This window comes from Ipomoea triloba, chromosome 1 (genome assembly GCF_003576645.1).
Source record: "Ipomoea triloba cultivar NCNSP0323 chromosome 1, ASM357664v1".
Taxonomy (NCBI): domain Eukaryota; kingdom Viridiplantae; phylum Streptophyta; class Magnoliopsida; order Solanales; family Convolvulaceae; genus Ipomoea; species Ipomoea triloba.
In genome coordinates this window covers 34,485,263-34,506,978 of record NC_044916.1, presented here as the reverse complement: position 1 = coordinate 34,506,978, position 21,716 = coordinate 34,485,263, and the positions used below count along the sequence as shown (strand labels likewise).

The 21,716-nt window shown below is 36.5% G+C and overlaps 6 protein-coding genes across 6 annotated transcripts; 3 read left to right on the top strand and 3 right to left on the bottom strand.

Moving 5' to 3' along the window:
* Positions 1 to 63: 63 nt before the first annotated feature.
* LOC116012942 (purple acid phosphatase 5-like) lies at positions 64 to 2,128 on the top strand. The gene is made up of 7 exons (XM_031252612.1): positions 64 to 462; positions 559 to 670; positions 772 to 998; positions 1,108 to 1,246; positions 1,420 to 1,640; positions 1,722 to 1,843; positions 1,936 to 2,128. The coding sequence occupies exons 1-7, from the start codon at positions 64 to 66 to the stop codon at positions 2,126 to 2,128; spliced, it is 1,413 nt and encodes a 470-aa protein (XP_031108472.1).
* A 1,063-nt stretch (positions 2,129 to 3,191) lies between these two features.
* LOC116014470 (hypoxanthine-guanine phosphoribosyltransferase) lies at positions 3,192 to 5,238 on the top strand. Its single transcript, XM_031254532.1, has 3 exons — positions 3,192 to 3,578; positions 4,093 to 4,257; positions 5,019 to 5,238. Exons 1-3 carry the CDS (start codon positions 3,246 to 3,248, stop codon positions 5,115 to 5,117), a joined length of 597 nt encoding a protein of 198 aa, XP_031110392.1. The 5' UTR covers positions 3,192 to 3,245; the 3' UTR covers positions 5,118 to 5,238.
* Positions 5,239 to 5,329: 91 nt separating this feature from the next.
* On the bottom strand, positions 5,330 to 6,143 carry LOC116014478. The gene has a single exon (XM_031254544.1). It carries the CDS (start codon positions 6,039 to 6,041, stop codon positions 5,553 to 5,555), a length of 489 nt encoding a protein of 162 aa, XP_031110404.1. The 5' UTR covers positions 6,042 to 6,143; the 3' UTR covers positions 5,330 to 5,552.
* A 1,888-nt stretch (positions 6,144 to 8,031) lies between these two features.
* On the top strand, positions 8,032 to 8,497 carry LOC115998921. Its single transcript, XM_031238594.1, has one exon. It carries the CDS (start codon positions 8,043 to 8,045, stop codon positions 8,340 to 8,342), a length of 300 nt encoding a protein of 99 aa, XP_031094454.1. The 5' UTR covers positions 8,032 to 8,042; the 3' UTR covers positions 8,343 to 8,497.
* Positions 8,498 to 8,612: 115 nt separating this feature from the next.
* Positions 8,613 to 13,024, bottom strand: LOC115998900 (DEAD-box ATP-dependent RNA helicase 39). The gene is made up of 9 exons (XM_031238573.1): positions 12,424 to 13,024; positions 12,048 to 12,143; positions 11,783 to 11,971; positions 11,475 to 11,615; positions 10,782 to 10,922; positions 10,271 to 10,413; positions 9,738 to 9,867; positions 9,574 to 9,622; positions 8,613 to 9,280 (listed from the first exon to the last, which is right to left on the bottom strand). Exons 1-9 carry the CDS (start codon positions 12,970 to 12,972, stop codon positions 8,751 to 8,753), a joined length of 1,968 nt encoding a protein of 655 aa, XP_031094433.1. The 5' UTR covers positions 12,973 to 13,024; the 3' UTR covers positions 8,613 to 8,750.
* Positions 13,025 to 15,390: 2,366 nt separating this feature from the next.
* On the bottom strand, positions 15,391 to 19,275 carry LOC115998892 (probable LRR receptor-like serine/threonine-protein kinase At1g34110). Its single transcript, XM_031238565.1, has 2 exons — positions 16,157 to 19,275; positions 15,391 to 16,039 (listed from the first exon to the last, which is right to left on the bottom strand). Exons 1-2 carry the CDS (start codon positions 19,038 to 19,040, stop codon positions 15,651 to 15,653), a joined length of 3,273 nt encoding a protein of 1,090 aa, XP_031094425.1. The 5' UTR covers positions 19,041 to 19,275; the 3' UTR covers positions 15,391 to 15,650.
* Between the last annotated feature and the right edge of the window lie 2,441 nt (positions 19,276 to 21,716).

The following is a 21,716-nucleotide window of genomic DNA, read 5'->3' as shown; positions in this document are numbered from 1 at the left end:
TAGCTGTAACAGATCTCATAGTTAAGCAGCAACGTGCACTACCTACTCAACTCAACTTTGAAAATGTCGAGAGTGTGGTGCTTTTTGATCCCTCTCTTCTTCCTTCAAGCTCCGCACCTCGGCAATGGAGGCACGACGAGCACGTACGTGAGAAAAGGCGAGCCCGCCGAAGAGTTATCCGTCGAAAGTTTCCCTCCGCCGCAGGGTCACAATGCACCGGAACAGGTTCATATCACTCAGGGAGATCACGAGGGGCGTGGCGTCATCATCTCCTGGGTGACGCCCGAAGAGAAACACCCTAATTGGGTCAGGTACTGGAAGGCGTCGGTCCAGGGCTCCAACGGCAAGGAGGCCGCGACGCCAATCAAACGCCGCAGATCTTTTGCTTATTCCAGCTCCGTTTACAAATTCTACACTTACACTTCCGGCTTCATTCACCACGCCGTCATCAAAGACTTGGAGGTTTCATTTTTCTCCTTTTTTTTTTTTTTATTATGAGAAAAATATACCGTCATTATTTGAGATTTTTTCTCTCTGTTTTTGGTAAAATCTGAGTAGTTCAATACGACCTACAAATACGAAGTTGGAAATGGAAATGTGAATCGGCAATTCTCCTTCACAACCCCTCCAAAACCAGGACCTGATGTTCCTTACACCTTCGGAATTATCGGTTAGTATTTTCATTTTTCAGGCATGGATCGGAACTCCATTTCTGTGAATTATGGATGCAAATTAAAGTGTTTGTGTTTTTGGTGTATATACAAACAACAGGGGATTTAGGGCAAACAAAAGCTTCAAACCAGACTTTGGAACACTACTTAGCGAATCCAAAGGGTCAGGCGATGCTATTCATCGGCGATCTTTCTTACGCCAACGACCACCCTAACCATAACAACGTGAAGTGGGATACATGGGGCCGCTTTATCGAGAAGAGCGCTGCGTATCAGCCCTGGATTTGGACCGCCGGCAACCATGAACTCGACTATGCTCCTTATCTCGTACTTTTCAAACGCTAGCTAATTACTAACGTCAAATCATCATTATATTGAAACGGCATATATACATACACTCCTGCTAATGTTTCTTGTGTTTATATACATACTACAGGGTGAAACTATTCCATTCAAGCCATACATGGAGAGGTTTCATGTGCCTTACACAGAATCTCAGAGCACATCTCCTCTTTGGTACTCCATCAAAAGGGCATCAGCTTACATTATTGTCCTCTCCTCTTATTCTGCATATGGTAAGTAATTAACCTCCTTTTTCTGGATTACAAGAGAAACACTATAATTGACTGACTCAAATTAAGAAGATAAATAGATCACTCTTGTTGAGAGTGACTGATTAATTTGGCTAGGGTTGCTCCAAACTCTTTTTATTACTTGTATCACTATTAATTAACCAAAAATTTTGCAGGTAAATATACTCCACAGTACAGTTGGCTTGAGCAGGAACTCCCAAAGGTGAACCGTTCTGAGACTCCATGGCTATTTGTTCTTGTGCACAGTCCATGGTACAACAGTAACAACTACCATTACATGGAAGGTGAAACCATGAGAGTGCAGTTCGAGCCTTGGTTTGTTAAGCACAAGGTTGATATTGTGTTTGCGGGACATGTCCACTCTTATGAACGCTCGGTAAGTCTTACTTTTTTTTATTGTGACAGGGTTAATCAATCCAAGTATAATGTTGATTTTTTAAAATTTTTTTTTTGGCAGGAAAGAGTATCTAACATAGCATATAACATTACAAATGGGAAGAGTTACCCAAAGAGGGATCTTAGTGCTCCAATATACATTACCATTGGTGATGGAGGAAATATTGAAGGCATTGCAGACAAGTAATTAAGCATTAATAGTTTTTAAATATTTAATTTTTAATTTAGTTTTAGACTAATTAATTAACATTATATATATGAATAATATAATGCAGCTTTTCAATACCCCAACCGGACTACTCGGCTTACCGGGAAGCGAGTTTTGGGCATGCGGTTTTGGAGATAAAGAACTGGAGTCATGCGTATTACACGTGGCATCGCAACCAGGACGATGCAGTTGTGGCCGGCGATGCCACTTGGATTTACAACCGATACTGGCTTCCCCTTGACGAGAGCCGCCACCACTAGAACTTAGACTTGTTAGTTAGTTGAATATTAGACTGATAGATTTTGGTTTTTAGATCTTATTGAATATTGTTTATTTGTTGAATAATTAGAGAGTATATTTGCTAGTATATGTATCCATCTTTCTTTATTTTTCTTTGCAGTAACGCTTATAATTAGATTAAATTAAAAAACTAAAGTTCAAAAATCAGAATTAAAAAAAAAAATACTTATCAAACATGTGCTTTTCTTATAATCAGAATTAGTTTAGCTTGGACGTACTATATTACTATGTGAACCAAAATTGGAACTTTTTCTAGTTTGCAATCAGGATCATCCCTTTACAGTCCACTTTGGTTAAAACTAATAAAAAAAAATATTTAAAAAAGAGAATTGCAGTCCCACAAATTGTACCTCAAGTGGTTACCGGGTGTAAATTCAAATTAGAAATGAGAAAGAAATATATTATATAAAGACTAAAATGCTCTTTTGTAATAATAATAATAATCAAGGGTAAAAATATTTTTTATATACTATTTTTTTTCCTTTTCACAATGAATTGCAATTCATACAGCATGCAATTCCTCCCACCAAACTGTAGTTTCCACATTTGCTGAATATCGTCTCATCAAATTTCATGAAATTTACAATTTAATTATTTGATTGGAGAGAATTGCAACAATTATTCTAAGATATTACATATACATAGTAATTTTTAAGTAACGGGTAGAATGTAATTTATGTACACTTGTACGATTTTAACTTGGGTCAATAAATTAATTATTCTCGAGCTCATTCTACTTCTAATGCTTGCCAAACTAATTATTATTTTTTGCTTATTTGTTAAAGTATTTGTTTAATTATTTTTAAATTTATTTTGTTGTGTTTATTTATTACTTTTTATTGTAGTTTTTAAATATATAAATTTTATATATTAATACTAAATTGAAAAATGAAATAAAAATCACTTGAATTTAACTAATTTGGCCATTTTTATTTTCTATACAAAACAAAACAAAACCCAAAAAAAAAAAAGAAAAAAAAGAAATATATTCCACTCCCCTTAGACCTCTACTTCGTCGGTATAAACTCTTAAACCCTACCCTAACTTCATCGCACGAAAATCCCATTTCCAAAATTCATGGCCTTCATTTTTGAGGATCACATTGAGAGAGTCCTCTGGACTGACCAACAAATATCCGACCGAGTTTCCCAACTCGCCTCCGAGATTACCCGCGATTTCACCGTCAATGGCGCCACCGCCGTCGCAGCTCTGCCTTCCGCCGCCCCGGTCGTCGTCGGTGTCGCTACTGGAGCCTTCCTCTTTCTCGCTGATCTTGTCAGGAAAATCAACCTCCCTATCACCGTGGACGTTATTCGTGTCGAGTCCTACGGTTCCGGCACAGTCTCCAGCGGCAAGCCTAAGATTTCTTGCGACTTGAAAATTGATGTCCGAGGAAAGCATGTGATTTTGGTAAGCTATTAATTGTTTTCCCGATTTACAAACTTTTGAAGTCAAAATTGTAGTGTTCAGTGTTGTATACATTGGTTTGCGCTTGAATGCAATGCTATGATTTTTTTTGTTGAGAGCTCAAATTGAAAATTTGAATGTCAAAGATGCTAGGTTCAGGTTGGCCTCCCATGATATAAAGCCATCCCATTTTACTTGTTATATTACTATTCATTGAATACAAACTCTTAAAAAAATTCTTTAGTGTTTTTAATTTTTTTTTTCTTTTTGAATTTAATGGTGCTTCTAACTTAATTTCTATATATATATATATATATATATATTTTACATGTTAATAATAAATTCAGCATTATAAACAATTAAATTAAAAATAATTTCAGTTAAATTTCGTTTATCTACACATTTACTTCATAGAAATGTACTCCGTAGCATATTATCAGGCTGTCACTTTCATTCTCTCTGACATTTAAGTTGCCCTCTATCTTGTAATGTACAATTTTCCCATTGGTTCACTCAGGTGGAGGACATTGTGGATACTGGAAACACTTTATGCCGTCTCATTGAACACTTGAAATCAAAAGGAGCATCTTCCATATCTGTCTGTGCTCTTCTTGATAAGCCATCTAGGCGTAAAGTCAATTTTGAGCTCGTGGGTGATGGAAAGTTTTATCGAGGTTTTGAGGTACCCTTCTCTCTCTCTCTGTCTCCCAGTGAGCTATGCATTTTGCATCCAAGATGAAATGGTTGACTAGTAATGTATGCTTACTGTTGATACACTATTAGTATTTGACTCTTTGTTTATATATGAACTATATGCTATGATATGGAAGATGCTCCTTTTGATTTCAAGTGTTCAAATTTGACTCTTTGTTTATATATGAACTATATGCTATGATATGCTGGATACTGCTGTTTTGTCTTCACAGTTCAAATGCTGTTATTAGAAAATATTAGAACACACCACTGAACGAACATCATTGTTTTAGTTGACAATCTCTCCCCTTCCCTTAGTTCCCTGCTGTTTTTCATTTATTTGAGTTTTGTTTGAGGCACGCCACAGTGATACAGTCTCTATATTATATCGAGCCTAGTGAATACTATGACCATTTTGCATCCAAGATGAAAATTTTGTGTCTAATGTCTTGTTTTTTTGGACTTGGATTGAAAGATTGAGGTTTGGTTTTCTTTCTTCAAAAATTTTCAAGTTATCCCCAAGTAGTGATACTGAGCAGTGCAGTATGCTTTGAGAGGTAGAAGTTGATTATTGGTTTTCGACTGGCTGTCTTTGGCAAAACATCATTAAACTCCAACATCCATTGGCATGTTTATGCAAATATTTTGTCATAGTTTGAAACCAAGCATTTGTTTTCAATCATAAAAATCGGTGTAATTCTTGTGACAATTGAACTTGAACATAAAAGTCTTTGTTTTATTTCATTGCAGTGCCCAGATTACTTTGTAGTGGGCTATGGATTGGACTTTACAGAACTGTACCGGAACTTACCTTATGTTGGGGTTTTGAAGCCAGAAGTGTACAAGTGATTTCCCTCAGCATTGGCATAGTATTAGTATATTCATTAATTTTAGAGAAACATTGAGATTTTAGACAATTCTACCTATGGAATAAAGAAACCTTTTGAATACAAAATGTTGCTTTAAGCATTATGCTTTGTTATATCACATTACAGATCACATATGCATTGTGCTTTTAGACAAATGTTCTTGTATAGAAAGACCATTTACAGACTGTTTGATAAAAAGAAAAAGAGTGGCCCCTTTTATAAAATTGCAAATTTTAAAATTGATAGGGGACCCCTGAAAGAGATTATTACATTAGTGTAAACTCAAAGGCAATGAACATGAATGATCATTGCTAAAATCATTGTTTTTTGGGCCAATTCTGAATTAAATAAAAATACATAATAATAATCCTAAATTGTAATGAAACCTCAAAGAAACGAAAAAAACCGTAGTAAATCATTCATTCAATTGTTCAAGCTCAGCCTTTAACTGCTCAATCTTGAGCCCCATGGATCTCTGTATAACCCCTTTCTCGTTCTCATTCACCTTCGCCAATAGCCCTTCGTACAAGCCCAGAACTTCCTTAACGGCGGCGCGTGCACACTCAGCTTCCTCGTCGAAATACACAGTTTCTTTAGATTCCATAGCCGATTCTATCTCCTCCCTAGCTTCTGCGAACTTGAGGTTGATCTTGTCGACTTCTTTGTCGGTCTCGACACTGTATAGCCGCAGATTGTGGAAAACCTTGAAGTGGGTCGACGAGTTCAAGCTCGCGGGATGAAGAAAACCGATGGTCCTCGAGGGTTTCAAGAATGGATTCGGCTCTGAAACGCCGGGTAGTTTGGAAAAGTATTTCGACGGAAACGGAGAATTGGGTTTTGTTAATTTCTCAAAAGGTCGCCTGAGAATGGAGTGATAGAGAGAATTTGGCGAGCGTCGATACATTGTGGAGTGATATGGAGAGTTGGAGAGGGAGAGAGGAGACGTTGGCCAAATCTTGAAACCCTTTGATAGATTCTGCCATTCTGCAAAGGTTGCAACTTGTAATGTTCCTTTCTAATTGGGCCTTCTATGGATGAAGCCTGAAGGCTCAAGTCCAAACTCCTTGCCATAATATACAGTGAGTTTTCCCCCTTTTCTGTTCACGATTACAAAACTATTTTTCGCATTTGATTTCAGAACATTAATTTTTTCACACTTAAATTTTTGTCTCTTTAACCTAATTTCAGGATACCAATAGCTAAATTTCAAACAAATAATTACGGAGTATCATTTTTGGTCTCTCTCTTCGAGAATTTTAAACAAAAAGTAATGAAAAATAACAATTTTTTCTTTTAAGATAAGTCGTCAAGGATCGAAAATTAAGTTAAAGGATCAAATATGGTAAGAATTTAAAAATTGTAGGATTAAATTTAAAAAAATTAATAATTGAAAGCCAAAATGTGAAAATGTTCTCATACTCATTATACCAAACGAAACTTCTCTTACCATTGAGCTCAAATGTTAAAACACCGTTACACATACTAAAACATGTGTGCCCATGTGAAATAGGATTTAACAGATGTAGTAACACCGACTAATTCATGATTAGTTGTGATGTTTGTCACATTACTTTAGTAAAATATTTGATAAATAAAGTTAGTTTAGATAGTATTTTCCAAAATGTTATTAGCTTCTATAAGACAATAGGTTGATATTTAGTAAGAGTGGTGTCTGATGTCTAAACCAAGTACTAAGTTAATATTCAGTTACTACATTGTATGTATCAAGTAGGGAAAATGGCACTTTTTCCCCTTATGTTACGTGCATATAGCACTTTTTCCATTAAAGTGGCAGTTTTTCCCCCTGAAATGTTAAATTGACATTGTTACCCTTAAAATAATTATTTCATTTATTTTTTTTTCTCCAACAAATTATTATTTATATGTATGGATGATCATGATTCGGTTCGAACCTAACCAAACACTGTAACAATCATATCGAAATAGTATGGACGGTTCTGGTTACGATTTAGAACCGAAAAATTTAAAATTAAATAATTGTTGAACCGTGAACCGGAACTTAACCATAGTCATATATAGTGAAAATAATCAAACACTTATTTTGATAAATCGGTACGGTTCGATTCCAATTTCGATTTTAAACCGCCAATCAAAACTTATGTATTTATTTACTACGTATTTATTTTTATAATTTTATTTCTTATTTAAAAATAGTCTAAATTTAACAATTATTTTATTTTATTTTTTCGGTTCTGAATCGTAACCGTAACCGTCTATACTATTTAAGTTCAATTGCTACATTGTTCGATTAGGTTCGTATCGAACCGTGATCTTCCATACATATTAGTAACAATTGATTGGAGAATAAAAATAAATGAAATAGTTATTTTAAGGGCAAAAATGTCAATTTAACATTACAAGGGAGAAAACTACCACTTTTAAAATAATTGAGGGGGGGAAACTGCCACTTTAATAACACAGGGAGAAAAAGTGCTATAAGCATATAACATAGGGGAAAAAGTGTCATTTTCCCTATCAAGTATTAGTCCTCTCACTTAAACAATTGTTGAGTCACTGTGATTTATCCTTTTACTATCTTATCGGGTTGAGGTGTAGAGACTTGGTGAAATTTCACTTTTTGTGGGGCAAGGTCCCAACAACTAACCTAAGACTTCTATTTTATTATGGATCAGTTAAAGAGTTGTTTTGCTTTCATAACTATTTGACCCCAAGACTCCAATCTCTACACCCGGCAATAAGCAATTAAAGGCCACCAAAACCACCCAGACAAGTGCCCAACAAATCAATTCAAATATTGTAACATTTAATTAGCATAACCAATCTTCCAAACTCAACAACTTCAATAGCACCACTCCACTTATATAAACACCCATACTGCTTCTGCTAAACTGCAAACACTCAGCAATCTTCCCTGATATCCTCCATGGGGCGGAAGCACTTGTCTCTATCAAACTTTTCGCGAAAATGGGGCAAATGGCTAGGATGCTATGGCTACAGAGAGAAAGATCCCGTGATTCAACTCGCCCCGGTAGAGATTCAGGGCTTCCATGCTGGGAATGCTGATCCAAGCACTTACAGTGGTGAAGTGTCATCAGTCTGGAAGAAAAACATCTTCATGGGAGCCAAGTGTCAGCTCCCTGATTTCTCTGGTGTCATAATATATGACACTGCAGGGAACATTGTTGCCCCTGCAAAAGCTCCCCTTGCTCTCCCATGGAAGTGATGATAAATCTGAATCTCAGAAGCCAGTTCTTTCCTCCCCAAGAACAGATTGCTGTAAGTTTGATAGTTATCAATAAGTGTATCAAACAGCTTCTGTGTATTTCCTGTTAATCAATGAGCAACCAAAAACCAGTCCAGAATGTATTTCTTTTTCAATTGGAATGTTAAGCTGTCAGTGGAATCTGTTTAGTTGTTTCTGTACAGAATGGATCTTCAAGAACCTGTTCTGTTGCAGCTCTAAAGTGGAATTCTAATCTATAACAGTGAAAAATCGAAAAATGAGATCAAGGCAATCAATTTTGAAACAGATGAACCTTAACCATGAATATATATATATAAGGTGTAAAGTGGAGAAAGAGAGTGAATCCTATGGCCATTGTCAAGAATCAAGACCAAAAAGCTAGATACATCAAGCAACCTTTGAACTTGACAACGAACTCCGACCCCTGAATCCAACAACATTTAGTTTTGAACCGGGCTTCTGGCTCTCTGATTGTGTCTTCCCGCTTGGTGACTTGGACAATTTTATTACAGTTTTTGGCCTTGACGGAGTTGACTGTTTCTTCCCACTTGATGTGTTTGACACTTTGATTACATTTTTTGGCATCCCACTTGATGTCTTTGACACTTTGATTACATTTTTTGGCTTCGATGGAGTTGGTGCTTTCCGAGATATTGCCTTTGAAGATTTTTTGACAGCTATTCCTTTACCACTGGTACTAGGTAATTTGGTTGAGGAAGATTGTTTCTTATTTTTTGAATTTGAAGCTTTAACTAACTTTTCCTTCTTCTCCTTCTGCTCCGTTATATTGGATCGGGCAATATCCCGTTTAATACTGTCAACGGATAGAGACTCTAAGCTCTCATTCTTCTTTAATGCCTCTTCAATCCTAGTTGCCAAAAGCAAATCCCTTTTAGCCACCAAGCTAGTTACCTTCCCTGTTATAATAGAAAAGTATTTGAGTTCAAAATTTGCAATTATCAAACGCGGGGCAAAATTTGAAATATAATCTGTCCATAAAATTCCAAATTGTCGTTTAGAAAAGCAGGGATTCATATAAAAACCAATTAGAAGGGAAGACGCAAAAGTCTACATAATAAAAGATATACCGTCATGGAGGCTGCATCAACCACTTAATCCAAAGTAAATGGATGCAGTTCATCATTACTATACTTTCTCTCACTCTGTGTGTGTATGTGTGTTCTTAATCAGGAATCTAGAAGACACATACCTTTGGCACCCATGCGAGCAGTTCTTCCTGTGCGGTGGAGGTAATCAATCTGAGATAGCCAAATGCAATGGGAGTTAGGTTTTACTTGCAGCAGAAAAAAATGTATGGAAATGTGAAAGAAAAAAATGAAGAGTAATAAACCAGACAAATCTCATCATGCTTACAGAGTTTAAAGGGAAATCAAACATGATGACATGATCCACATCTAGGTCTAGTCCCCTAGCAGCCAAGTCTGTGCAGACCAGGGTAGGGCAGTCTCCATCATCACGCTTAAATTTTTCGAGGTTTTCAACCCTACAATACAACCACATTATTATGCAGAACTCAAAGCCATAAAATAAGCAGGTTAAATCACAAGGATTAACAATATATATAACCATTCCTCTTTCTTGAACTTTCACCACAGTGATCAGTTGCACACTTCTTTTCTGTGTTTTGGATGGATATTTATTGTGGCAAAAGCACAAATGTGGTATTTGTTAAGCCTCTTGACAGGAGGCGCTCAGATTATATACATGCTAATGCCAAGCAATGAATTGGAAACTCATTGTTCTTTAGATAAAAAAAAAAGATAAAAAGAAAGGAATCCAAAGGAAATAGAAATCATAATAGACAGGCAGACATCATACTCCATGGGATCTGCAAGTAGAGTTATCAACCACATCTTCCAGACATGTAGCAAGTGGTTTTGTCTCACCTTTGTTCTGCTGGAACTTCTCCATGGTAGTTGACAGTTGAGATTTGATTTTCATTCAGAAAATGGTCGACAGCACGACTAGAGTTCAATGTGTTGCAGAAGACCATTACTCTGTTTCCCTTGGATAAACTTGGCTCAAGTACCTGTAACAAGATTGTAAACAGAGCATCAGATAAACCCTACCTATGCATGATTACCCAACTACAAAACAAGAAATCAAAGAAACATTGTGAATCTCCATTATAGTAGTTTCAAACAAACAAAATTCTCGATTCAAAATGCAATATTAGTTAGGCAATGAACATACATTTCTTTCACAAGTGATTTAAACTGTAATCAGGCTATCAACATTTTAAACACATGAATAAATATCCACATGAAAGAATGCTTCAGTGCCACATCCTTTGTCAGTGACACTGATGCTATATTTTATACCAACTACTTTAAATATTTTGGCTATGACTTAAGGGGTATATATGCGTGTGCACACACACACACGCATGAAATAGACCTGCAGTAATGCCTCCAACTTATTCTCTGAGCCAGAAAGTCTGATGAAATCATGCCGAGCAGAAGCAATCTTTTTATGAAATGAAGAAGTACGCAAATGTTCAATGCCTTGGAATTCCTCATCAACCAGCTTTTGTACTGCCTGCAAATTTAAATTTCACATTATCCAATAACTCAATAGAATAGAAAATCAAATTCTAACTTCTGTAAGTACTAACTACTAAGTACCAAAACAGAATCCAGATACAAGTCTATGAACCCTGAAAACCTAATGGTTTTGGGACCTTATATAAATAGAGTGAACAGTATAAAGGAACTCAAGTCTTTCTTAAAATCCCAAAATGTCTGACTCCTTCCATTTACCCCTACTTCTTTTGCATGTCCATTCTTCTAGCCTATAAAGCAATTATAGAGCAAAAGAAAAACTTTCCATCTATTTAGTGCAGTCTAAACATACATAGAGTCTCTAAAGAAGTGAGAAACATCTCTGAAACTATGTATGATTTTGAGAAAATTACATTAAATTTCATTATTCTCTTATTGGATAATTGAAGTGACAATATTTGCTTTTAACCTCCAAAAGTAGGTAGCTTTCCTTGATTTTTATTTGTCATGAGATTGAGCCATTAAGTACTCCATACTTTGTTATTGATAAGCCCTAGAAATAAAAATGATGTAATTGAATTAAGCCTACCTTTGTCATTGTTGCAGTTACCAAAACAGTTTGAAATCCTTGATCATCAGATTTAGCAGCACGAGTTTTCAATGGTCTCAGAAACTTGCGAATGTCAGGACCAAAGCCACGATCAAACATAGTGTCAGCCTCATCCAGCACCTAATTATGTTGCCATCATCAGAAAGTGTTGTAAAAGAAGAAATTAAGTAATTCCTAATTTAGCAAGCATGCATGGAGAAAACTTTTAGAGTGAGTATGCAAAGTTCAGAGTAACTAGAGAAAGGAGGAAAACACCAGCACACAAAGAAATACAGATATATAATTACCACGTATCTGATGTCACCATAAACCATGTTCCCCTCCTCAATATGTTGAAGAACTCTGCCCGGGGTTCCCACAACCATGTCAATTGGGGCATTCAAGGAATCTTCTTGAGGCCTTAAACGCCCACCACCACTTACCATGGTAGACCTGAACCGTGCATGATGACTAATGGACTTTGCCACCCGGAAAACCTGCAGCCTCAAGCATGGATTTTAGTCCTTGAAAACAGTTGTTGAAAATTCTAAATTTACATCAAGCTGAACAAACCTGCTCGCATAGCTCCCGTGTTGGGCACAAAACAACAGCTCGAGGGCGTCTGGGTTTCATTAGGATACCATATAACTCCTCATCTCTTCTCAACAACTAAAAGTAGCAAAAAGATTAAATATTATTTCTTTTTCTAGTAAGTACTAAGCATCACGCTGATATGGCCTACACAATAGCAAATGCAAACATCATTGTAAATCTCTAATACCAGGATGATCATTTAACTTCAACTCTTAAAGTCCTTCACAAAACAAGTAGAAATACAAATACAATAGACTAACTTAACCAAAACTCACAAAAGAACAGAACAGAACAGGATTGAACTGATTGAACTGGAAAAAAACATAAAAGAAAGAACAAAAAATAGAAACATTACTTGAACAATAGGTAACAAGTAAGCAAGAGTCTTTCCAGAGCCAGTGTGCGACCCTAACACCACACTTTTCCCACGAAGCACAGCAGGAATCCCAATAGCTTGAATCTCAGTAGGCAAAGAAATGCTCATTTCTTCCAAAGCTCCCATAACCTCCTCACTCAATTCCAACTCCTCAAAACTCGACGCCTCCACCGCCTTCTTCTTCCCGCTTCTCCCGTCCAGCTCCACGTGTCCATTCCCCTTCGCCTCCTTCGACTTACCGACTGGTGCTGTGCCGCCTGCTTTTGCGGAGTCTTTGAGGTGCCGAAGTCTGAGCTTTTCCAATAAAATCCCGTGCCTTACCGGCTGCAATACGTCCTCGTCGGCGGTGTAAGTGGCGGAGGAGCAGAGCGGCCTAAACCTCTGCAAAACCCAGTGGGGGTTTAAGGGGAGAGAGTAAAAGTGCCTGCGAAATGAGAGGCTTTTGGCTGTGGAAGGAATAATGAAAGTGTATCCCAGCAGTGCTCTCCCTGTTCCTCCCATTTTCGCCATTACCGTAGCACCACTCATCCCTGTTCTCTGTTTTTTGGATCGAAGAATTTCTTCATCTCATCTTTTTGCACAATAGCAGCAGTCTAGCATATAGATGAAATCGGGTCGGGTTTTAGACCCGGAATATACCATTATTTTGTTCAGATTTGAATTATTGAACAAGTTATTGCAGGCCAAGCCCTTAACTAGGCCCTATCAGCTCTCAGCCCATACCATAGTGCTTATCTAGGCCCAATGAATTATACCACTTAAAGGCCTAGCATTATAGTTTGGGTAAATTATACCGTGGACCATTCTTCATATTGCAAAGATACACTGCTAATACAAATTCATTTTTAATATATTGAAAATTCATTTTTAATGGGTAGTATATACATTTTTAAGTACTACACTAAAAATGAACATTCAAATTAGTGGTCAACATAAATATAGTTCATCAATATATATATAGTTTAATAAAATTAACATAAAATTCATTTAAAATTGACATCCAAATTACTTGACCATAAACCTCTTTTTTTTTTTAAAGGAGTTGTCCATGAACCTAAATTATCAAAATGTGAAATTTGAAAACTAAGGTGGGAAGGAAATATAAATACTGAAAAACAAAAACAAAAAAACAAAAAAAATTCAACAAATAATATATATATGTGTGTGGTGTGTTTGTGTGTGTGTGTGTGTGTTTTGCTTTATCCATTGGGGCATGTTGGAATGGGCAATAGCCTAAGAGGGCATGGCATACTGGTATGGCATGATAGTTGTTTGTGTGTCCTGTTGCAATTGCACCATATTTGGTCCTACCTATATCTCTCTATCTTCAACACTCATGTCTTGATGCATCCCAATTCCAAGTATATTAAAGATATTCTTACTGTGAAAATGCCAAATGTTCATCAATACATTTCTCATTGATGAGGCATCACTTTGTGCCCAAATTACACCAAGTTGATGGGATTTGGTTGTTATAGTCCAATCCTTTTTTTTTTTCATGAAATTTATAAGTTTATTAGCTTTAAATATCATTTTCATCAATAATTTATGCAAAGGTAATCGCTTAAATGTCAATTTATCTCTTACGATAGGGATGACCGTGGTTCAATTCTTATTTTAAACCGTTAATTCCAGTTCCATATTTAAGGACCCAGAATTGAAACTTTGTGGAAAAGATTTTGTTCCAGTTTCTTCAGGATTTAAGTTTAAAAAAAAAAATAATTCGTCTAAAAAAAAGTTAAACAAAAATAACAATCAATTCCTATATTTTAACAATCAATACCGACCAAGGTCGAACGGTATAGTTGTAATTTTTCAAATGAGTGGTCTCAGTTCGAACCAGGTTCCAATTCCATAATATTCAATTCGTTTAAACCAAAACGTAAGATTATATAAAATTACATAAAAAGGTGGTTACACCAGCCACCCTAATAATGCTTACTGTCAAAATGGATCACACATCAACCAAGAATCATTCAAAGCTTTTAAAAGAAAAAAGAAAAGATAATTGTTTGTATGTGCTTTTCTACCATCCCCAGTATCACCTCAATGCACCTATGGCTAGGTCTGCAGAGCTTTTAAGTCAATGCATGCATTGCACCTACACACACAGGCCATAAGGCCCATAACCAATGTCTTTTGGTTTGCAGCATGTGATTTGGTGGGGGACCTCTATCATCACACTCTTGTTGTTGTTGTTGTTTTTTTTTTCAAAAAAAAAAAGAAAAATTATAGAAAATTAAGCCCGCATTCGAATATGTGTTCTGGATGAAACTCGTATTGTGATCTTAGTAGACAAAAAATCATAAAAAGGTAAATCAGTTTAGATTATTGTACATTCGCTGACCGGCTCAAAGCTATTTAGAAGCCCAATAAACCCTACTTTTACTGGAAGTCAAACTTGAAACATAACCAATCCGACCAACTTATTTGATTAGGGTTTCACCATATCACACTCTTGTTTTTGGTTGAGGAATTCATGTGTCGACAACCTTGGAAAAGTTCTAATTATGGATCCAACATGGCTAAATGATGCATAAGAAAACTCCAAAGTTGAAATACAGTGGTCTACTCACTAATGCTCCATTTTTGTGTTCCTTTGTCATGCATTGCAACTCCTAGACACCTAACATGCCTCCAAATCTTGTAATGTGATTTTGTCTTTGGAGGGACATATCACATATATATGTTGTCATCAACTTCTTTTCATAATGGATTACCACACTTTTGCTTAAGCAAATTTTTCTGTTGGAATCTTATGAAGGAAGAAAAATAACATTTAAAGAGCAACTCAATTTAGAATAAGTTTTGTGTGAAACCATCTCATCGTAAAATCTGTAATATTTTTTGTGTATAAAAAAAATTCACGTGAGACGGTCTCACACAAGAGGTCGTCATAGATTTAGAGAAGGTGTGAGAATTGAAGTTTAGAGAGGTTTGTGCATGAAAGCTAATGATTTTGATTTAAAGTCTCAAAATAACAGTACAGAGATGGCTAGAAAGAAAGCAGCAAAAAAAACCCATTATGTCAATGTTCCTAAACTCTAAAGCTGTACAGAGAACCCCCAAGGCATTATCCAATGCTAGGAGTTAAGCTTTTCTCCCCTTTTCCTACAGACTTGCATTTATCTCAGGACAGCAAAGAAAATGAATCTCACTAAAATCACCTAAAAAAGGGAAGGGAAATTCAAGAAACTCCCAAAGAATCAGCTCTGAGTACTTGAGGGCTGCTGCTTTATTAGAGGCTGTGAGGTTTTCCCAATTTCCTCTGGTGGACTCTTCACTTCCATCAGAAGTGCCACCACTTCCTTCATCGTTGGCCGCTCAGCCGGGGACGAATTCACACAGAACATTGCTATTCCAAGTGTTTGCAGCATTTCCTGCACCATTTGGTCCGGTAGCCCTTGAAGCTTTGAGTCGAGAATCGTGACAGCCGGTTCAAAGCTCCCCATTTTCTTCTTTACCCACTCGACAATGTGTAGTCCATCCCCGACTTGTGACTCAACTGCGCTGCGACCACTTAGTATTTCCAGCAAAACCACTCCATAGCTATAGACGTCGCTCTTCTCTGTTATGTTAACTGTATATCCATATTCTGCAAAACCAATAACCAATTTACTATCAAAAACTTATCATGAAAATGTAAGTAATGACCTTATTTGTTAGGTATGCTAAAAAGTGAAGTTAAGGATTAAGGATTAAGAGAACTTGCCTGGAGCAATGTATCCATATGAACCTGCCACTTTGGAAATTGCGTGGTGATAATTTGGAGAACTCATTAGCTTTGCAAGCCCGAAATCTGCTAGATAAGCTTCATACCGAGAATCTAGTAGTATGTTATTACACTTGACATCTCTATGAAGAATGGCGGGCACACAATCATGGTGGAGATAGGCAAGGCCTTGAGCTGATCCAACTGCAACTTTATACCTCGTTTCCCAATCCAAGTTCCGGTTGCTTTGTAAGAGCTGTTGTAAATTCCCATTCGAAATGTAGTTGTAGAGAAGAAGCTTGATGCTCTTATTGGAACAATATCCCAGGAGTTTCACTATGTTCCGATGCCTAATGTGCCCGAGAATTTGAATCTCTGCTGCAAAGGAGTCAACAGGCTCCTCGTCTCTCTTCGTTTTCCACAGCTTCTTAACTGCAATCAACTCCCCGTTTGGCATTTCTGCTCTGTAAACCACACCCGAGAAGCCTTTTCCTATGATGTTTTCGTCTTTCAAGCAATCCAAGATGTTGTCAATACTAAAATTGAGCTTTTGAAAGGGGATAAAAGTCCAAGGATAAGAAAAATCATCTTCCCCATCTGAACTGCCCGACAAACCAGATGACTTCTCGAATATGTACCTATGGTTCCTAGTAACAAGAATCCATGTGGCTGCAACTGCCAAGGCTACAGAAGTGAGAACCACTATGACCAAAACAATGGTCTGGGCTGACTTCAAACCGCTCCTTCCATTTAGATGCGAAGAACAGGAATCGCCATCAATAGATTCACAAAGTTTGGGATTCTCAAGGAAAGAACTCGGAGTTAGAGTTCTGAAGAATGGTGTCACAGGAATTGGCCCCAAGAAATTATTGTAAGACACATTTAAAGAAGTGAGGCTAGTAAGGAGGCTCAGAATTGTGATTCTCCCGCTAAGCGTATTATGTGAAAGATCAAGTGACTGCAACTGTGTCAAACCAGAGAATGTTTCAGGGATTTCTCCCGTGAAATGATTTGAGCTCAAGTCCAAACTAATTGTTAGGCTCGTAACGTAACCAATCTCGGGTGGAATAGGGCCAGAAAAGCTATTGAAGCTCAAATCTAACAGAGTTAATTTCTGCAAGTTTCTAATAGACTTTGGTACTGAACCAGTAAAAAGGTTATTGTTAAGGATAAGCTTGTTCAAGTAACTGAGATTACCAAAACTCCAAGGAATCTCGCCAGTGAAGCTGTTCCTGCTGAGATCAAGCTGCTCTAAGTTCACAAGCTCCCCCAACTGTGATGGAATGGCACCGGTTAGGTAATTGTTATGCACATCCAAAAGCTCAAGAACTGTGATATTGGAAATTTCAGCAGGCAAGCCACCCGAGAAATGGTTCATGTACAGATCAAGAAACACAAGATTCTGCAATTGCCCGAGTTCCTTGGGAATTTGACCAGAGAGCTGGTTTTCGCCAAGCCTCAATCTCACAAGAGACTGGCATCTCGCAACACTCCTAGGCAATCTCCCGGTTAGTGAATTCCCCAAAAGCAATAACTTGCTCAGCTTATTTAGGCTGAAAATCTCTTCTGGGATTGATCCAGTAAGCTTGTTCCTTGAAAGGTCAAGTGCATAAAGCTCACTACAGTTTCCAAAAGAAGCTGGGATGGTTCCAGAAACCGAATTCCCCCATAAGAAAAAACTCTGCAAATACTTCAACTTCCCAACATGCCAAGGGATTGGACCAGATAACTGATTCTTATCAAGCTGAAGAGTAGTTAAGCTAGAACAATTACTCAGCTGCCATGGAATAGCCCCAATCAGTGCATTATCAGACAAGTGAAGCTGTTCAAGAACCACCAGCTTTCCCAAATCACCCAGGATTTGACCGGATAAATCATTAGCAGACACATCAAGAACCACAAGGGAGGAACAGTTTGAAAGCTCAGCCGGGATAGGACCGGTGAGTGAATTTCCCCATAAAAGCAAGCTAGTGAGCTTTTGCAGCCTCCCCAACTGAGGGGGTATTGAGCCAGAGAGCTTGTTCATGTGCAAATACAAGTTTGTTAGCTCGCTACACATTCCGAGTTCAGGAGGTATTGAACCAAACACTTCACTATCATAGAGTGCTAAGGTCTGAAGGCTCTTCAAATTCCCAAATGTGGGTGGAATTTGGCCTGAAAGTCCAGTGGCTGCAGCCCCAAACATTGTGAGATTGGTAAGCATGCCTAGTTGTGGAGGTATTTCCCCTGTCAAATAAGGATTACCCCCAATTCTGAACTGCTGGAGGGATACCAAAGAGCCTAACTGTGAAGGAATTGAGCCATTGAGAAGATTATCTTGGAAACAAAGGATTTGTAATGATGAAAGATTGGATAGCTGATAAGGGATTTGCCCAGTTAACCTGTTTGAGTTCAAGAAAAGGAACTGAAGTGATGTGAGCTTCCCAAGCTCTGAAGGAATAGCCCCCATGAGTGAGTTGGAAGAGAGGTCTAAAAGCCTAAGATGAGTCAAATCACCAAAAGATGGAGGGATTGAGCCAGAGATGTTAGTGGAGGAAAGATTGAGAAGCTGCAGGGATGAAAGGGAAGAGAGGTGTGAAGGCAGAGATGAGAGATTAAGGAAAGTGTTGGGGATAGAGAGTGAAATAACTCTTTCTTGTGGGGAACAAGTAATGCCCTTCCAAGAACATGGAGTTGGGGTTGAAGGGTTCCAAGAAGAGAGAACAGATGATGATGATTTGGAGTATGGGTCAGCTGATTTTAGCAGAGAAAGCAGAGCTTCTCCATCAGGGGAAAGACCTTCCACTGCCCTAAAATAACCCAAACTGACAAACAAGAAAAACAAGAAAAACAAGAAAAAATGTGAAAAGGAAGTGTTGAAATGATGGGGTGTTGAGTTCTCCATTTTTAGGTCTGGAAATGGGCTAGCTAGCAGCAGTGAGAGTTAAGGAATGGATTTCTGGGGAAATGGCTGTGAAAAAAGTCTAATCTAGGAGACAACATGCATGTGGAAGGAGAAGAGAGAATGCTTCAAATTTACACTATCTCTGGTTTGAATAAAAGACCCATGCATGTGAACCAAAAAAAAAAAAAAAGAAGAAAAAAGCTCTCTTTAATGCTATCTTAGCTAACAAAAACTGATATACTCATTCTAAATGAAGTGGGAGTGGTGGTTGGATGGATAGCTTTCTCACCGGAAATGAGCCCTTCTCCTCCCAGCTCCGCCGCCTAATGCAACGGTGCAAGTGGTGGTGCTGTGAACTTCAACCAAACTTTCTTCTGCAGAGGTTACCTAGTGTTCTGTTTTGAACATTTTCTTGGTTTCCCGAGGGTGGTGTGCGGTGGCTGAGGTGGTGGTGGTGGCGGAGGGATTGGGTTGAGTTGTGAACTCTCTCTTCTCTTTCTCTTTCTCTTACTTTTAGTGAAACGATTCTTGAGAACCCAAAAACCAAATGCAGCATTTAAATACCAATTTCATATTTTATAAGTTTCAACACAGTGATTAGGGCGCCATACCACACCGCTAGTGTATGAAATACTACTACTAGACTACTAGTACTAGTCTTTTATTATTATTATTATTATTATTATTATTATTATTACATTAACATTTTTTTTGTTTGGTTGCTCAAGTCGCTAAACTGATCAAACTCAAGATAAGTTCATAAATTTACTCAAGATAAGTTCATAAATTTTGCTTTGTTAAACGTCGCATAATGCAATGAAAGTGGTATGAATTTGATCTTATTATAAGCACTATGAGCATACAAGCTAGCTGCAATTTACTTTCTCCACTTGTCTCCATAGCACGGACGATGATGAGATTTAAGTTTAGGAGTCAAACTTATATTATTATTTTGATTAAAAAATTTATGGTATCTTTATTCACGGAAAAAAATATATTTATTACGAAAAATGTTCACAAAACTTATTACTTTATTCACACCATTTGAGTTTGAGATTTTATTTAAGAAGATGGGGATAAAACTCATTTGTTTTGACAACAATTATTTGTTGGGATTATTATATTGTGTTGATTGTACATTTTTAGTTTAAACAAGTTTCTTGAGAACCAAAATTGGCCCTTCTGTGGAGAATTTCAGACGGCACTTAGCTACCAGCTTTTGCATTGCCTGCAGGGATATTCTGTCTTGCATATTATTTTGTTTTTACAATTGCAATTAGAGTATTTGTTTATCGTTTTAAGAGAGATAGTACAATTACACGTATGATCCTTAGCTTACCCAAATATATAAATTTTATAACAAGTTTACAGCACTTGTAGATATTTACCCTTTGAAATTAAAAGTATATTTAAGTCACGAGTAAAACTTGTAGTTAAATAATTAAATATATATACAAGATAAATTATATTTTTATGTAATAGTACTCAAATCACATAAAAAAAAGTAAATGGTACTAAAAACATTATGTGTGACAAGTTCGATTGAGAAAATATTGACATGAAGTAAATTCATGACAACAATAATCAAGAAAGGCTCCATTTTGATTAGTACTGAAATTCTGTTAACACATGTTATTGTATATTTGTATTCACAAGTGTAAAAAATTAAATTTGTATTATTTTTATAAGTATGTTATATTTTATGGGGAGAATAATTTTATAACAAAAAAAAAAAAGTGTTTACTAAAATATACGACTACTTTAGGCTATGTTTTGTCTTTTTCCCCTATTTTGTGTTGTATATATTTATGAATAATTATTTAATTGGTGGCTGTTCTGGCAAAGAGTGTATGGGGAAAAGGGGAGGGTTGAGGGTGAGTATATAATAGTAGTAGGAGTTAACTAGTTTGGGGGATTGTGAAAGGTAAGGTGAGAGAGGCTTGGATTAAGCATATAATATAATGATTAAATTAATATTTGTATTAGATTATAGTTTGTTTCATTTAACATACATATGTTATAGTTTTTAATATTCATGATAATATATCACATTACTAATTGATCAAATAAAATCACGTAATCCTTAATGATATTGGTTTAGTGATGAGAAGTCTTCTAGTAATATGGTGAGGGTTCAATTTCGACTACAAACATTAGAAATTTACCTTTCCATGGTTCTTAAGACGAATTCATAGGGTCTAGAATATAGTCCGGCAAATGGACAAAGTTAAAAAATCTTAGTTTTCAATAAAATAAAATAAAATAACATAAATGTAGCAATTTTTAACATTTAATGTAAGTATCATTATCTAAATATATAATATTATTCGTATAAGTACTATTATTCAAATAGTAACGGGACATTGCATATTAGTTAATGGTATTATAGGTCTCAATTGAAAGGTAAGTCTCAAAATTATATTCATTACTCTTTAACGTAAAGGCTAAAAAATATATGTGATTGAGATATATACTACTTGACGAATTTCATGAAATTAGGGTTTAAGAGAGGAAGTGATTTTGGATAGAATTTAATTGGGACATCTACTTTAGTACGTATTTTTCTACTTTAACGTGGTAAATTAAAGTTGAAAGCATGAAAAATTATTATTTTTGTGTTTTTTTAAAAATAAAAAATAAATTATTTTTTACTGCCAAGTACGGAGTAGCAGAGTT

Excerpts from the sequence above, each read along its gene's own strand:
- LOC116012942 (XM_031252612.1), top strand. The coding sequence starts at position 64 with ATGTCGAGAGTGTGGTGCTTTTTGATCCCTCTCTTCTTCCTTCAAGCT. Across the intron at positions 999-1,107 it reads TCGACTATGCTCCTTATCTC|GGTGAAACTATTCCATTCAA; the intron begins GTACTTTTCAAA and ends TACATACTACAG. Across the intron at positions 1,247-1,419 it reads CTCCTCTTATTCTGCATATG|GTAAATATACTCCACAGTAC; the intron begins GTAAGTAATTAA and ends AAAATTTTGCAG.
- LOC116014470 (XM_031254532.1), top strand. The coding sequence starts at position 3,246 with ATGGCCTTCATTTTTGAGGATCACATTGAGAGAGTCCTCTGGACTGAC. Across the intron at positions 3,579-4,092 it reads GAGGAAAGCATGTGATTTTG|GTGGAGGACATTGTGGATAC; the intron begins GTAAGCTATTAA and ends TGGTTCACTCAG. Across the intron at positions 4,258-5,018 it reads AGTTTTATCGAGGTTTTGAG|TGCCCAGATTACTTTGTAGT; the intron begins GTACCCTTCTCT and ends ATTTCATTGCAG.
- LOC116014478 (XM_031254544.1), bottom strand. The coding sequence starts at position 6,041 with ATGTATCGACGCTCGCCAAATTCTCTCTATCACTCCATTCTCAGGCGA.
- LOC115998921 (XM_031238594.1), top strand. The coding sequence starts at position 8,043 with ATGGGGCGGAAGCACTTGTCTCTATCAAACTTTTCGCGAAAATGGGGC.
- LOC115998900 (XM_031238573.1), bottom strand. The coding sequence starts at position 12,972 with ATGAGTGGTGCTACGGTAATGGCGAAAATGGGAGGAACAGGGAGAGCA. Across the intron at positions 11,972-12,047 it reads CACGGGAGCTATGCGAGCAG|GTTTTCCGGGTGGCAAAGTC; the intron begins GTTTGTTCAGCT and ends TTGAGGCTGCAG. Across the intron at positions 10,923-11,474 it reads TAACTGCAACAATGACAAAG|GCAGTACAAAAGCTGGTTGA; the intron begins GTAGGCTTAATT and ends TTAAATTTGCAG.
- LOC115998892 (XM_031238565.1), bottom strand. The coding sequence starts at position 19,040 with ATGGAGAACTCAACACCCCATCATTTCAACACTTCCTTTTCACATTTT. Across the intron at positions 16,040-16,156 it reads ATATGGATACATTGCTCCAG|AATATGGATATACAGTTAAC; the intron begins GCAAGTTCTCTT and ends TTGGTTTTGCAG.